Source organism: Papilio xuthus, unplaced genomic scaffold (assembly GCF_000836235.2).
Source record: "Papilio xuthus unplaced genomic scaffold, Pxut_1.1 DF826945.1, whole genome shotgun sequence".
In the NCBI taxonomy this organism is placed as follows: Eukaryota; Metazoa; Arthropoda; class Insecta; order Lepidoptera; family Papilionidae; genus Papilio; species Papilio xuthus.
Window position 1 is genome coordinate 3,139,874 of NW_013531704.1, and position 16,647 is coordinate 3,156,520.

Genomic DNA, 16,647 nt, shown 5'->3' on the forward strand with positions numbered 1-16,647 from the left:
GGCCATGGCGACGCAACAAAAATACTTTATTTATATGCTAATGTAATTTATATGACGCTTAATATCTCGTGGCTGGTAACGCACGATTCTGCTCCATTCTTTTAAACGGATGTATATGTTTTTGGAAATTGTTTCTTATAGCATTGAAATTACAGTCCCATTTTCCAAGTGCGTCGCATGTGTCGATGGTATTATGAATGCGCGGTAGGAGGCAGCTTCCAGCCCAGCTTCCTGGGGGCGGAGGAGGTAGGGGGAGGGGGTGATAGCTCGGGGAGAATCAATAAAAATACGCGAGAAAATCTTTGATTATACAACGGGAATTCGGTAGAACCCGGCTCTTTCAATAACGCCTTCACTTAATACATAAATAATTCGTTGAAACGTTTCCATGTTAGAGTTCAATATCTTTTCTTGCTTAAAATTAACGTAATAAAACTGATGAAATATGTTTAATATATAGATAATAATGTAAAGATAACGAAAACACAATAGTCATGCAAATTATATTTGACTCGTAAGTTTAAATATCGCTTTGAATTATTTATTTGCAGACTGGGCAATGAATTTAAATTGTCAATATTAATAGCTGCATATTCTAAATTTTAATAATGTATAATTTACATTAATAACAAATGTCAATATCCTATTATAGAATAATTTTAAAACATATCTTCCCACTCTAATTCATTAAAAGTTTATTCACGCGTCATAATTTTCAGATAGTTTTTCGATTTATAATATTCAGCTTCTCAAAAACATGTCCTTTAATTTATTTTCAATGTTACGCTCTATGATAAATTAAAACTACATACGAATGTCCTAACGTATTCTGCATTTTTAGTGCAACTAATTTGTTTACTGTTTTAAATCTTGTTGCAACTAAACAATGCAATTATTAAAATGTTGGAAAATATTCGCAAGAGGAAGAATAAATAATGCGTCAAGCATAATGCATTGCAAACATCAGACATTCAAACAAAAGAAAGATACATAGCGGAGTGATGGACATTCAATCTGTGCATTGTACGACCAGGTATTTGCATAAAAATTCACGGGATCAGAGTCCCGGACGCGTCCGCTTCTCATGCAGATCCCGGGATTGAAGATAAATACGCCGATATGAGGCACATCGCTAATGTATCGCGGGACTGAATAATAAGGTGCATTGAAAACAAAGTAACCTCTAACACACGCATATGTTATTTACGAATATGTCCATCAGAAAACATACAATGAAATATTGCATTTAAAAATAGATAAGGTTATATATTTAAAATTAATTGATTTAAATAACTGGCTGTTTAATAAAAAGGAAGGTAACAGAAGCAGTATTCTTAAAATGATAATAAAGAGCTTTATCAACTTAGGCATATTATCTTAATTGTTTAACAAATATAACCCTGAAGATAGCTAGTTTTACTATAGAAGAATTCAAACTGATCTCGTTGATTTTCTTGTTCGTAATATGTTGTTAGTTATAGTTATGAACTCTATACTAATGTGAAAATTAAAACAATAATTGATTCGTGGCGTCACATTTAAAATTAGCAAAGCAAATAAGTTATCGATCGATTCCAAAATGAGTGTTTGTGGAACATTAGTCGAATCAATATTTGACGTATGTTATAAATTGACTCAACTAAACCTGTCACGGAAAAAAACATAAAAAAGACACTCACGAGTGTTAACTTGCCTGTAAAAAAAGAAAAAAGTGTTGTTTATACTGTCGTGCCAGTATTTTAAAATTTTATCATCGAATTAGCTCGAAAATTATGTTATTGCTATTTGCCCAATGTCCGTCTCGTATTATTTATTATTATCGCATCGATATGATGCTTAAGCCGCAAACATATTTGAATAAAAATATTGAATTTTTCGCAACAATGGTTTTTCGGTACGATCCTCATTTCTCCACTATAAAAAAGCTTTTAATATTTGCATCACGGCGAATTTAAGGACCTATAAATTTTTGTCATTAGGATAATAATAAGAGTTGGAGTGTTGTCGCGGGAACAGGATGTTACAACGTCTTTTGTTCGTGTGTTCGTAACTCGCATACCAATGATCTTATACCTTATTATACACCATCTACATTTTTTTTATCCCCGATATCTGTTTTATCGAATTTCTCGGTGTGACATCGATTTTATAACGTTAGATCGATATCTATGCTGATTATCTATGTTCTAAATCCAATAGATAGATAACAGTTCGACAAACTTACTTCGAATCATTGCATTTAAAAGGTGCATTTTAAATTAAATAAATTTAAATGTAGGATTGATTCGTGATATTTGTGGTCTTCAGTTGTAAGTGTAATGTATTTTATGGATGGTAGAGGAATTAAGCACAGAGAATTTTAACGCCAATGGAATATAAAGTGTTTCAATGTGATGAAATTAAATATGAAGTTATATAAAAGTAGATTATAGACGTCAGTCAAATTTTGTGAAAAGCAACCACTTTAAAGATTAACCAACCAACTGTTATTGAGTCATGTAGTTTAGGAAGATTGAGTCGAAGATCTAAGCGACTTCTCTTCCAACAACATAGCGATAAATATAACATCATATTATGGAAGAGTATGTTCTCGATGTGACATCGAGGAGATGTTTGATAATTTTTTGTTGCTGCGTATGATGCAGATGGCAATTGAGGTGCAGCAGCGTTACCGCCGGGAAGTAAACTTCAATTCATCATAAGGTATTAGCGTAAGAGCACAAGCAAAAAGCTGTCGAGTTGACTGAAACTGCGCAGAGTAAGGCGCCGTGGAGAATCGTAACGACGGAGGGAAAGTCTCACAGCACTGATTTACAACCGCGTTTGATCACCCATTTGATCACTTTATGATAGCGAAAAGCGTCAGGGAAGCGCATAAGGTACGCCGATGCAAATTGCTCGGATTAAGCGGACCTAACGGGCGGCCGAGCGGTGTGTGTTGAGCGCTGCCCCTACATCTTCATAACGGAATAGAAATTTAACAACCGTGAGCGCTCTCGACAAAAAGACGAAACGACCCAACTAGAGAGGTAAACGACTTTTTAATCCCGATGCAACAACTTGCATAAATCGAATCGACATGTAATGAATCGACCGATGCAGTGTAAAGAACCCATTGACAATCTCATGTGAGTCATTTAGGCGTAAAAATAGCATTATAAATTTCAACAGTAGTTGGACTCGCGTGACGCGTTCATAATAGAAATAAGTCTATTTAAATAAAATGTCCAAATTAGCATGCAACTGAGCACCCGTATCTTTCCATTGTTTTCGCTAAATGACATCAAAGTTGTTGCGGCGTCGTGTATTAAGCATGTGAAATAAAATTGTTGGCCGTTCTTAGAAAATCGTATGTAAGCTCAACAGGTGCACTTCATCATCGAATAATCAGCTCGCGAAGCTTCTAGCTAACATTATACAATGAAAAAAAGTTCGGGACACGTCGCTATATTCCAATATGCACCAGGGGTGTGCAATTTATAAAAAACTAACTCTAAACAAGTAAGAGAATGACACTACTACTGCGTTATGGTCTTTATAAATTCTTAAGCGTGACACAGGATAAGTTATTGATACAAACCACCAAAAATATGCACTTGTATATGAATACAAAACTCAAAAATTGATAGCATATATATATTTGATGCTAATGCATGGAATAATAAGGATAAGACTAATATAGAGCTACAGTTTTTTGTGCAATGAAAATATAAGTTTAGAGAGGATGCGCAATATGCTTAAGATTCAAATTTGCTGCGAGTGACAACCCTAAGTCCAAATCTAGTCGTCACAGTCACACTGTCGACAGTCTAGGAACAAACAATTGCAGCCTGTTAATGAATATCTTCTCCAAGAATAACGGCCATATATCAAAATTTTCATTCGCAACTCGTTCGTCGAGTTTAGATTTTGTCTGTTTCAAGAAATTCTTTTGTCTATGCTAAATACTCGCTATTGCTGTGTGCATTCAGGTAGTGCATAATAATATTAAGTGGCGACCGTAAAGTGATGTAAATTTAAAATAATCTAGATGACTTTAATTCTGGATTCCATAAAGAGAATGTTGCACACATCAATCAAGTTGGAACGCCGTATTAAGGTTAGACAAATTTATGACTGTGCGGTAGGTGGGTAGTCATAACAAATTCTAATATATAGTTCTAATATATAGTTTCATTATAATAAACATACTATTAGTATTGTGTCTATAAAATGTTTATACATACTTATACTAATTAATGGCATCATGGAACGGACGGTACATGAAACAAAAGAATAACAATGTAGCAAATGGATTATGTTTAAGCACAATTAATAAATATTGTTTTAAGTTTTAAGTTTCGCCAAATCTAAAAGACAGGCCAGTACTTTCAGGTCTTTCGAGTCTTTTTCTTTTTTATTAATGATAAAATCTTTGTCGCTAGTTATATGTGTTCCGTGGTTATTTTATTGATAGGTCCTCTCAATATTAAATTGTATCATAACACGAAATAATCTTTGCAACTTTTAGATTGGTTAATTGGCGAGTTGAGTTTCGGATTGAAAAAGTTTTTCAATCTGTGTCTACACGTGGATCATTATGAAAGTTTGATCAGCTTGTTTACGCGATATGCCGCGCTCTGTGTTGCCTTCCCGCAAATAAGTAAATCACAAGGCTTTTTGATAATTCATGAATATTTTATTGAAGGTTTCGCGATACCGCCGTTGATTATTATTTATTATTTATTATAAGAAAACTCGGGCGTCACGTCGCCGGACAAAAAGACTCGAGAAAAAACTTGGGAAAAGAGTAAAAAGTCAGGGTGATATTAAAATAAACGAGACATGAGCGACGGCGGCCGGTGTTTGGGTTACGGGCACGTTCGCCGGTAATGACAAATTCGCGACCATTGTTATTGTTGACTGAGGATTTTTTCAACCTCCAAGGTTTCCATTTTGAGTAACAACACGAACGTGCCAATAGCACATTTCATAGGAATTAATTACGAATAAAAAAAAACATTGAATCTACAGTGCGGGAGATACGAGGCCGTGTTGCGGTAGCTAGTCTGTCAGGCGACGAGCTAAGTTTTAATTGGAAATACATCTCGGGTCAAAAGAGAAATCTGTTGTCACGTGGCCGTTGCCCTTGAGCCGTGGATGCGTGTAATTGCGATAGATACTAGCAATTAAACTTTGCCAATGCAACGCTTATTAACCGAGAGGCGGACGAAACACAGCGTAATTAGAGACCTCCATTACTGTCCTAAATAACGTACTGCGTTGTCTATCCGACTTTGACAGAGCAACGAATAAATACAAATTGAATAAATATTTGTGACTTTACCGTAAGATTGGATAGATGAAAACATATAACTGTAGCATTTGAAGCTTTTATAATTGTTACTATTCGAAATGTTGAAGTTTGAAGATATTTCCAGAACGGCTACGGATCTCGCTGTAATTTGGCATAGATGTAGAACATAGGCTGGAAGAACGCCGATGTGTTAAATGCTAATTAAGTTTTTTAGTTCCCTTTTAATTCCGCGTGGACGGAGTCGCAGGCGACAGCTAGTTTTGCAATTATTTTAGGATAAAAATCCAATGAAATAATATTATTTGATTTCAAATTAATTCCATCAAAGAAATAATCTTCAGGTTAATAATAGGAAACAATATAAAGCTATGGTTATATAGGTAGGTACTAATTACTGCAATAGCTATGGAATGTACGTTATATTAAACTATTAAAAAAGACATATAAATTACGCGTGTTTTATGTAATTAGATAATAATTATTAGATAACTTAATAGGTGTAATAATTATAAAACTATGATAGCATGATCGACAGTCGACTGTTAAATTATAATATTTAATTACAGTTCATATAAAAGGAATATAATTAGAAGTAGGATTGCCGCGTTTTATTGAAATATTATCTTATTAGCTTTATGGTGTAACAGTGTTTATTGGCCGCTAAATATATTGTCTATGTATGTATCGAGTAAAAAAAATATCTATGATCAATACAATATCACCATAAAGTACAACGACTATCCCATGCCCCAACAATGCTAATACCTTTTTATAAAATCAAAGATTTCAGAAAAGGCATCAATGAAAATAATAGAAAGCGCAAAATATCATTATAAAGTAATATTTTAAAATTAAAAAATAAACAGTTTTGTTTTATCTTTTGATAACAGCCAGTACTTTGTAACGATCTCCATGCAATCGAGTCGTGAGAAGTCAGTTGGTGGAAGTTAGAAACACTAGATAATTAACTAGAAGATTCGCCTTATAGGTGCTTATTGCTCGCGAGAATACTACGCTAAATGCATTTCCACGAACCTGATCAAAGGTACCTTTTAAAAAGCTAAGAAAAAAATCACAAAACGAATGCTTCCTCTAAAAACGTCTTAATCAGAAGAGACAGGACTTTTTATCATTGTTGAAAATAAATTAATAGTAGTCTTTAAAGAGAACGTTTGTAACTTTGTATTAGGTATAGACTAGTTAATTTGGTGAGCATTTTTACAAATTAAAGACGATACTTCTAATACATGTTAATCTAAAGTACATATTAATTCATTGATACAAGTAGCGCACTCAATAATAATAAGTACAAAAGACAATCCAGTTTAATTAAAATTAAAAGTTAAGCCGGCATTCAGGATGACTACGCTTGAAGAGGTCATGAATAAAGAAACCCGAAGCGAAGGGGCATTTTGATTTGATACACTTATTGTATGTCCCGTTGCTTTTGCCAAATAAAAGAATTAAATAAAGGAACTGGTTCTTAGGACAAAGGGCCCTCATAATGAGGCCAGCGTATTGTGCGAAGAGCCCTTGAAATCGAGTTCGATATTGCGTCCACAGTATGCTTTTTAATGGTATCGTTTTTTGCAGGAGTCTGTTAGAATTTACTACTCGTTTCACACCTTTACGTACTTGGCTTAAATTGCTCAGTCGGTGACCATGTTCTTGATACTTTGTAAAGAATAAATAAGTTCGAATGAACATTTAATTTAGTATTCAAATTTAGAATATTGCGCTTTACTTGTTTAAGTCTTATTAACTTTTTTTTTATAAATTTTAATCAGAAAATTCTGTTATAAGATTTTAGTGACAATGTAAAAGAACGCATTTACAAAAAAAACCTGGAGTCTAGCACTAGTCTAGTAATAGTGTCTATTTGTCTCAACATCCCCTGTCCACTGTCCCCTGTCAGCAAGAACAAGGCTAGACGTTGACTTCCTTATTGCATTAACCGCGCTCGTTCTGGAATCGTTCAATCAGATAACAATCTGGCTCCCGGCCCAATCTCGACTATTTAGCGCGACGCAATGGGCTCAATTAGGATATGGCGGATATGCGGGCCCCTTCCTACATCTAACTGTTGTCATACAATTTTGCTCTTTATTACCCACGTAATAAGGATAATTGCCGATTTTTGTCCTTTTTGCAGGAAATCAATGTAGTGATTTTGAAGAATTAAGATTAAATGACGTATGTTAGATTGACAGTGTTAATTTATGAGTTACTGTCATAATTGATTTCAATTTGAATTTAAGATTTTCATTGTCTGACCAGTATTTTAAGTAAGCTTGCAATTTGATAATTAGAGAAAGAAGTTCAGTAATTTACGCTATGATATTGCAGAATAATAGCCGGGTTATCAAGTTGACTTCATTAAATAAAGTAAAAAAACATGAATCACTTAAAGTTCTGATCTTTCAGTTTTTATTGTAAAGGTAAATATAACAAGATTCATTTAGGACCCGCATGCTTTAATAACAATCTCGTTATCGTACTCTTGCATGTGCACTTGTTCCAAATGAAAACATTTACAACTAATTAGGAACTAAGTTATTTCTGCCAAAGATTTTCTCACGATTGTGGCTTAGTTTGTGGATATCGTCTTAGCTTGGCTATAATCATCAAGAAATATCATCAAATACCTAGCCTTGACTATGAGAAGTATAGTTTTCTTTCTTATATTTCACCAAATAGTACAAAAAGACCTACTTGTAGTACGAAGAAGAAAAAGAACTAAGCGAAAATTACCATTGTTGTTTAGTTATTCTAATTTGCAACAAGATCTATGCTAGAAATTGAATACTTCGATCTACTTTGAGTTGTCTGTTATACCAAAATTGAATAAATAAACGCAATGATAACTAAAGTTATTAAGAAAATAAAAAAATGAGAGCACAACATGACTAATCAAGTTCGTAACAAATAATATCTATTGTTCTTTTGTCACAAAATAAATGTCTCGAAATATCAAACGAAAATTTATAATAACCTTGTATCATAATGTTGTATAATAAATTTGTTTAGACAGCGAGGTGAGGACTTAACATTACTTAACAAGTTAGATCGCGCACATCATTGTATTTTCAATTGCATACGTTTTGGAAAAGTACCCAATGAGAGGCATCATATTAAGAATTGATAAGACGTCGAGTTTGATCGGTCCCGTGTCGAGGAGGATCACGCAACAAGTGTATGATCAATATTGACCGGAGCGAAGCGCTTAAATTCCTTAGGAATTAGAAATCGAACGTCGGTCGTCGGAACGGGGCAGGGGAAGAGGCGAAACGTTTTACGCCAAGGAGCTTGGAATTTTCCACGATGAATAACTGACAATAACATTTTGCTCGCTACAGTCATAAATACATCTGACAGTCAAATCTTAAGGTAATTTGTATCGATTTTGTAGCTCATTTAATATGCCAGGAATATAAAGTACAGACGGAATCGATTATATTGCAGCTGCAAATCAAGACAATCTGACTATCAAAGTGTGACGGACGCGTTGGTGCAAACGCGTACAGAAGCTGGTATATGTTGTTATTTGTGAAATATGAGGGCGCCTATGCTTACGTTTAATATGTACGTAACTTTGCGTTATCTATAAAATTACCATCGCAACTACTTGAGCAACATGTTGGGCAATACATCGCAACCGATTTATTTTGATAATGCTGATGAATTCGGAAGTTTCATCGCTGAAACATTATAACTCAAGCTTCTCGAACGTGTGGCTGTAGTAATTATATCAAATGTATGCGGCAGAGTCGCCCATAGAACTTTTTTTCTGTACAACGAGAAAAATGATTTACAATTCCTTACTACGTAGTAGCCTTCGAATTCAATTCGATTGGTAAATAGTTTTTTCATTTCATTTATTATGGGGGATTTGTTTTGTTTATATAATTTGGAATTGGATTATTTTTATTTTTTAACTATTACATTATTTAACATAACTGATACATTCTTGCTGTAGACAGCTGAATATAACCTTGCAGGGTTAGCGCTCAATTGCGTATATATGTTTATGAATTCTACTGTCTTCACCTACATTCAAGCAAGTGTAGGGTGCCTTTAGAATATTTCTAATACCTTAGAAATCTTACAGATGCACTCGTTGTACACATATGTTATATTGAGACTCTACTTTGCATCAGAATTACAGTGAGATATACAAAATAATCTAGAATAAAAGTTTTACGACTGTCAACTACAATTTCAATGGGTAAAGTCTAAGTGCTTTGCAACCGACGTGTCTTCTTTTTAAATAGTAAAGATGGTTATGTGAGTATTGGTATGAATTTCCAAAGTGTAATATGGATACTGCAAAGGCTGGCTAACTAGACAGTACTCGCGATCCGCTCGGGGCGCGGAGCCAAGTATTGCGGCCCTGGCGTCACGAGTCCGGCCCGCGAGGATATAATTACCGCTAATCTCGCCCGCTCGCCTTTGTTAGCGAAACGATTAAAATAATAATCACGACTTTAATACTATAATGAAACGTGTACTCCTATTTTCTTGTACGTTGTACAAAAGAAGAGTTTAATCTCTAACAGGTAATGTATATTCTGTTTTTAGATAGGTGATCAGTTTGCTTGGTCTAGGTTTTTAGCATATTTAGGAAATTGTCCTAGAAGATAACATTCAGTAAAAATATAATATGTACGAATTCAAAGAAGAAATTAAATAAAATTACATATTATTGGAGATAATAGTTTAGAATATGAATTAATTTAAAGTTGCCTCAAATATTATGTCCAAGTAAGCTCGATCTGTAGCAACATATTATCCTACTTGGGTTAAAAGATTTAAAATCTATTAATTAAAGAAATACAAACTCTCAACGATTGTTTACAAAACAACAATTTCGCTGCTGTCAAATTAAGTAAACGGAATGATCATTGCGAATGGGTTGTAGCAAACAGAGATATCGCGGCGTCAACTCGATTAGAACGTCGCGCTAACGAAGCCCGATGCTGCTGTACGCGCCACAAATCAATTCAACAAATTGAAACATGACTGTGTAGACCGCGGTTGTTTTTTCGCCGGCCGTTCGCGTATTGACGCCGGTGATTGAACTTGTAATTGTTCACGGCGCAGTCATCGCGCGCGCTGGACTCGTATCCTCGCTAAAGTACTAATGTTAATGGTTTAAATGACTAATTTACTTGATATTATTGATTATTATTTAAGTAACACGTTTCAGTTGTAGGAATATTTGTAGGTCTATATACCTACTATTAAAATACCTAAATGTTAAGAAAATGGACGTGGGTATAAGCTTTTCTAAGCGTCATTGACAATTTAATTTGGCATGTATGTCATTATTACCTTAAACACGTTCTGGATATTTTGAAGCGTGAACTAATAATAAATAAATATACTATGATCAGTAATGTCAAACGAGGCGTTATTTCCGTTCCGGTGCCGCACCTAGCTCGACGTCGGATCGCGACCGCAAGTCAGTAATAAGGCAGCCGCTTTTCAGCCTGGGACCGTCATAGCGGTGCGGCGGCCGTTGTAAATTACCATATTTTTAGTAAAATTGACACTTGGGCATTAGCTGGGCGCGGATGAGACCGTGCGATGACGAGTCAACGCCCCTGAACCATCCGGATCTAATTACATTGTGTCATTAACATCGCGGAGACGGCACGTCCGCCTAGGAAATGGAATCGAATCATTAGTAGTTTGATTACAAAAAAGGCTTAATAGAAATATAATAACGGCCGGTGAAGAAATTGTAAAAAGATTGTAGAGCGATCCAATAATTGGCGGTTATTTGTCGATACGGTTTGGAGCGCGTAATGGCTTGGGACGCTCCAACGTGACTTCGGCGAGCTTCGCCCCCTTCCCCGGCCGCCCCCGATCTCGTCTAGCCTCTCCCGCTTTATTACAATTTAGCGAAATTTGCAGCTCGATTCACTTGCAAGCTAATACGAAAAGTCTTCGTAAAACGTATGTTGTATTTCAAACTATTTAAAGTTCTCGATAAGATATTTTATGTCTTACTAGCTGTCGCCCGCGACTCTGCAGGCGGCAGGGGAATTAAAAAAAAATTAGTAGCCTATGTGTTGATCCCAGATTATGTTCTACATATATGCCAAATTTCAGAGAAATCCATTCAACTGTTTCAAAAATACCTTGAAACAAACATCCATCCATCCATCCATCAAAACATTCGCATTTATAATATTAGCAAGATGTACGTATCTAGAGTAGAATTATTATAGAAGAATATGCTTAATATGGGCAGAGTTTTTTTTTTAAACTCAATGTAAACTAGGCATCACGAGATTATCCGAACATTTTCATAAAAGAAGATGACACGGTCAATTTAATTTGGTAATGAATATATCAGTAGGTACATAAATATTGAAATGGTCAGGATAATGGTAACAAATTCGAAATTCAAATCACACCGAAGGCACCAAGACTGTTTGAATTGTAGATGTCGGAAAATTTTCCCTTAGGTTCTTTGTGCATTTAAGTACAGAGATTAAAATATTTAGAATATAGGTAATATTATACAATAATTGTATTTATTTTACCTTAAAATTGTTTTATATATTTCATTATTTTATTGAAGGAAGTTGTCGCTTAACAATATTATATTGCAAACGTGTCAAACGTTTTGAAAAACATGACCATTTTATACGTGGTTATCTACGTGGTAAAAAAATTATTAAAAAAACCTACCTACTTACATTCCATTGTAGGTTATTGAATTAAATGCGAGGTTAGGAAAATGTCTATTATTGAAAATATTTGCAAAAAAACAGGTTGTTATTGTCGTAAACTATAGAATGTGTCAATAAACATATTACAGCGATGTTTAAACATACATATATTAACTTTTGACTTCAACGAAATGTACCGTTACAATTAGGCTTCTATAATATTAATGAATGATTAATGATATTAATTTCACTTGGGGAATTCCTAAAATATCAGTTGCCATGACTAAATCGACAATATAAGTCCCACTCGATTTTATGTTTAATACTTAGGTCTTGAAATTGGGTCAAAATATTAGTAGAACAATTTTAATTGCTTGCCGACTAGTTAATACTTTTTGAAATGACAATGCAAGTTTTTTTTCTTTTTAATTAATTTAAATAGTAGATTAGAACAGTAATTAACAATAACAACTCTATCGACTATTTTATGTTCCGGTTATATAAAAAGGAGTATGGCATTTGTCACCGATTATATTCTAATAGTTATTGCCCGTTTTTTACTATTAGTTATTTATTTAGCAAAGTTACTATCGTATAAAACGTTTCTATAGCATATAATATTTAATAGGATCGCATTAAAACATACTTGAGGTAAAACGCTGATGTGTTTGTTTAGATCTTGCTAATATTATAATTACGATACGTACAAAACAGCTCAACGGATCTTGATGTATTTATTACAGATGTAGAACATAGTTTGTAAGAGCATGAAAAGCATAATAAGTTTTTTTTAATGCCGCGCGGACAAAGTCGCGGGCTACAGCGAGTATGAAATAATTATGTCATTTAATTTCTAGGCTTATGAAACCACAAGATTTGTCGTTATTTATAGTAAATGTGCGAACTGAACCATAAAATTGCTAAAAAATCTTTGGTAACAACATTTATTGCATGACATTCTATATCAAATCACTTAATTATGCTAAACAAACATTTTTACATTTTTTTTTCACGATTAAATGGAAATTTTACGATCGTTATTAATTGTTCGATAGATATTTGTAGACTATTTAAAATAATTATGACGATGACTTCGACGACGCGATGTACCGTTGCTTGACAACATTGACAATAATTTATAGTCAATACAAGTCAACAGCTGATTTGAAAATAAATTGTTTGAATAAACAAGATCTCCAATGTCTTAATGTCCAGTATTTTCTAATTCTGATATTTTTAATAAGATAATATTATAAAAAGCCTATGCCTGCATTCTAAGGGTTATACTGTCTAAGGGCGAAGTGTTTTTTTGGTACCGAAGTCGGGGAGGCCAAAGCTTATAGTTAGTACTTTTACGTTCGTGTATGGCCTCTCAACAATTTTAAGTATACCTTTTTTTTCAGAGACTTTTCATTTTAGAACATATAAATGTTACATTTCGTTGCTTCTCTATGTTTATATTTCAGAAGCTGGTTATAATTCCAATTTTATGTAAAAAATAAAATGATCTTGTATTTTTATGGTACTTTAATTGTTTATTTTAAGATAATAATCTTAAATCAGATCTGAGCTTGAAATAGGAAGAATTTTTTTTTTGTTAGTATTCTTTCTTTAGCTTTTTTATTTCTTTACTTACCCTCAGAGCATAGGCTTGCAGGTTTGCAGTTATCGTCAATAATTGCGTTTGCAATTCTTAATTCAAATCGTAATTTAACGTTTATTTTTGTGGAATATAATTTACTGATAGTATAAAAAATTGCGGGCAATATCCAACTACTTGAGTTCAATTATGTGTCTGGTTCTTTTTATAATTGAGTGTAGTTTTCATTTCTTTATTGTCCTTACTTCATTTATATGCCTACAGACATGATATCGCTTAGATTCGCCTAAAAAAATATCCATTGTCATGTCTGCACAAAAAGAGTTGTTTTCTGCCAAGCACGTCGCACATTATTGTGTTATACAATGAAATAATTAGTTGGTACGGTAACGGGAGATTTTTTTTTTCAATATTAGCCTCATTCTTTGTGAGTTGGTAATTTAATATTTTTTGTAATTGAGCTCTCGATTCCGAGTGGGGGCGCTGAAAAAAATTTACGTTTTGTTCGTTGTTCAAGGAAAAGTTTAGCAAAAGGTGCTACGTTGCCTACAATACGTTTAGTAAATCGATTATTAAATATTTGTTTGTGGATTTAAAAAAGGCAAATCTTTAAATTTAAAAACTGAGAAATGTTGCGAACATCTAGTACCTATTTAATGTGTTTATGAAAAGTGTAATGTTTTGTTTTAATATTTGGACGGCGAAGGAATATCTTAATCACTATGATATTGGTTTAACTTTTAGTAAATTTAATCGCAACGTTTTTTTTTGTTTTTAATAAATATTATTAAGCAAACGCAAATAAATTAATGTTATGACATGAATATTCGTAACTAACCTGTTAATAATTATCAATTTGGTATATATCTGTATGCAAAGTTATTTTTAATGTTCAAATGTTGGTTTTTTGCTTTTACTTAAAGACATGCGTTTTAAAATCTCTGAAATGTCAACGTGCCGTCACGATCGTCTTTTGTCTTAAAAAATGTTTTCACTTTTGTATAAAAACTGTGAACTAGGAATCTGTTATCGCATTGTTGGTCTGCATCCCTCAAACTGCAAAGATAACACCTCCCATGAAGAGTTTAATGCGTGAACTCGTACCATTTGTTTTACGTATTGTTACTGAACAATGTTCCTCACTCGCTGGCAGAAAAAAAAACAATGACTCTTTGTTTCACACCCGTTCAGGTATTATTTAATCTTATAATTATGAAGAAATATTCCATCCTCAAACCTTCAAGTGCATTGTACACCTGTCTTTAATATTTAAATATAGACTCACAGCAGGCGAATGAACAATACAAAAATAAAAAATAACATTTTACAAAAAATTTAATATTATACATATATAAAAAACTTAGGATAAAGGAACCAAGGAATAAAAAATAATAAAAAACAGAAATCAATAATATAAATATTGCATTTATTTCAACGAATTCGGCAAATATAATAACTGCAGATAATAACTATAATAATACTATTCAGTTACAAGACTTTTAATCTTTTATCTAGCTGAGTGACTTCCGTCACTGCAGACGAAACCAAAGACATTTTTCACTGGCTGGCACTGGGCTTTAGTTCCATTTCACTATCCACAACAGTAAATGCACATCGCATATAATTACATTACAATTAAATTATACAAATGAAAATAAAATTATTGGAAGTCGTAATGGAGGCAATTTTAAAATCAAGGACATCTGCCTCGCGACATACACTCCGTTTGAACGACAAAATAATAAACAAAATAAAAAAATAAACCAAAGAACAAAAATAAATACAAACATAACAAAAAATGCAAAAGAAAAAAATAACAAGAAAGCGATATGCAAATAGGTTCAGTCCGTTCTATGTGTTTAACGATCGAGTAAATAAAATTGCATTATACTCTCGGCGCAATAAACTGTAATATTTGCATGTCAAAGATCGATACGGACGTATCTGAATGCGTGAGCCAAGACGGGAGGCGAGAGTTTTCACATAATAAATAGGTGTGGAGAATAGTGACTCCCGCGGCGCGTGCCTAGTGGTGCCTCGCCTTACGCGCGCCGCACACAAGACGACGCACGAGCGTACTTCCTAACATTTAAAATTCAAGTAAATATTTGCATATCGTCTAACTCCCCGATTTTGAACCACTCTTATGTAAATGCGTTAGGTGAATATAAAAAAAACTGCAGCCGGCGACCCCACACGAATCCCACGTCTTCATTATTATGTAAAACACTACAAACTTTTACAAATGTTATGTCTGTAAGTATTTTTGTACTTTTTGCAAAATATATGCGTAGTTCACTAATTAGATACGGTTATATCACAAGTTCTTAAGATGCCTCTACGAAACAAACAATATATTTATTTATATCTACCTATATATAGATACTGCACATCGTGATCCACGTACTAACGGCTATCTGAGACAATTTTACAGCGTTTAAACTTTAAAACCTAATAGTATACTCTTAAACAAACGACTATTTACAGTGGAGCTCTGAGAAATAATTTACAAAACGCTCGGATCTTACAAGGCACCTTATTTAAATAATAATAAAGACTTCAGGCTTCGCTATGACTTTACATAATAACTAAAATGTTTTAAATTCTCTAAAATATATAATTTGGTTTTCATTACAATCCTACAACAATCGACAAGTCGCTAAAACCTAATAGGAGTTTTAAATATGAACAACTAGGAAGAATAATATTATGCAACAGATTTCTAGTATAATGCTTATAAAGCTTCTCGTGTGTAAATATGCAGTGTTGGCTTTCAGTGATTCAGATATCGGTGGATACAAGAAAAGGGTGGCAATGTAAATAAAAGATTGAATCGGTATTAATGTAGTTGCCGAGAAAGTATTATATAGCGTCATTTAAATAATTGATTATTCATGTGGAGCGAAATGCATGTGTGGCAGATCGATCTCATTAGATATACGACGTCCTTCACGCGTCCTAACTCCTACCATTGTTATGTTCCGTTTACATTTGAATAGCGGCGGCGCGGCGCGGCCGCCCACTGCCGCCCGCCTCTCGCGGCTGCCCCGTGCCCTGCGCCCTGTGCCTTC

At 33.8% G+C, this 16,647-nt stretch overlaps 1 protein-coding gene across 4 annotated transcripts in view; it reads right to left on the bottom strand.

The window, feature by feature from the left end:
- The window catches only part of zfh2 (Zn finger homeodomain 2), a 193,100-nt gene that overhangs the window by 41,177 nt on the left and 135,276 nt on the right, over positions 1–16,647 (bottom strand). The window contains exon 5 of one of the 4 annotated variants that reach the window (XM_013316728.1): positions 4,227–4,231. The exons of the other annotated variants lie outside the window; for them this stretch is intronic. Within the exon in view, the coding sequence (XP_013172182.1) occupies positions 4,227–4,231 (5 nt within the window). Of the gene's footprint in view, positions 1–4,226; positions 4,232–16,647 lie in introns of those variants that run through there. 4 annotated transcript variants of the gene reach the window in all.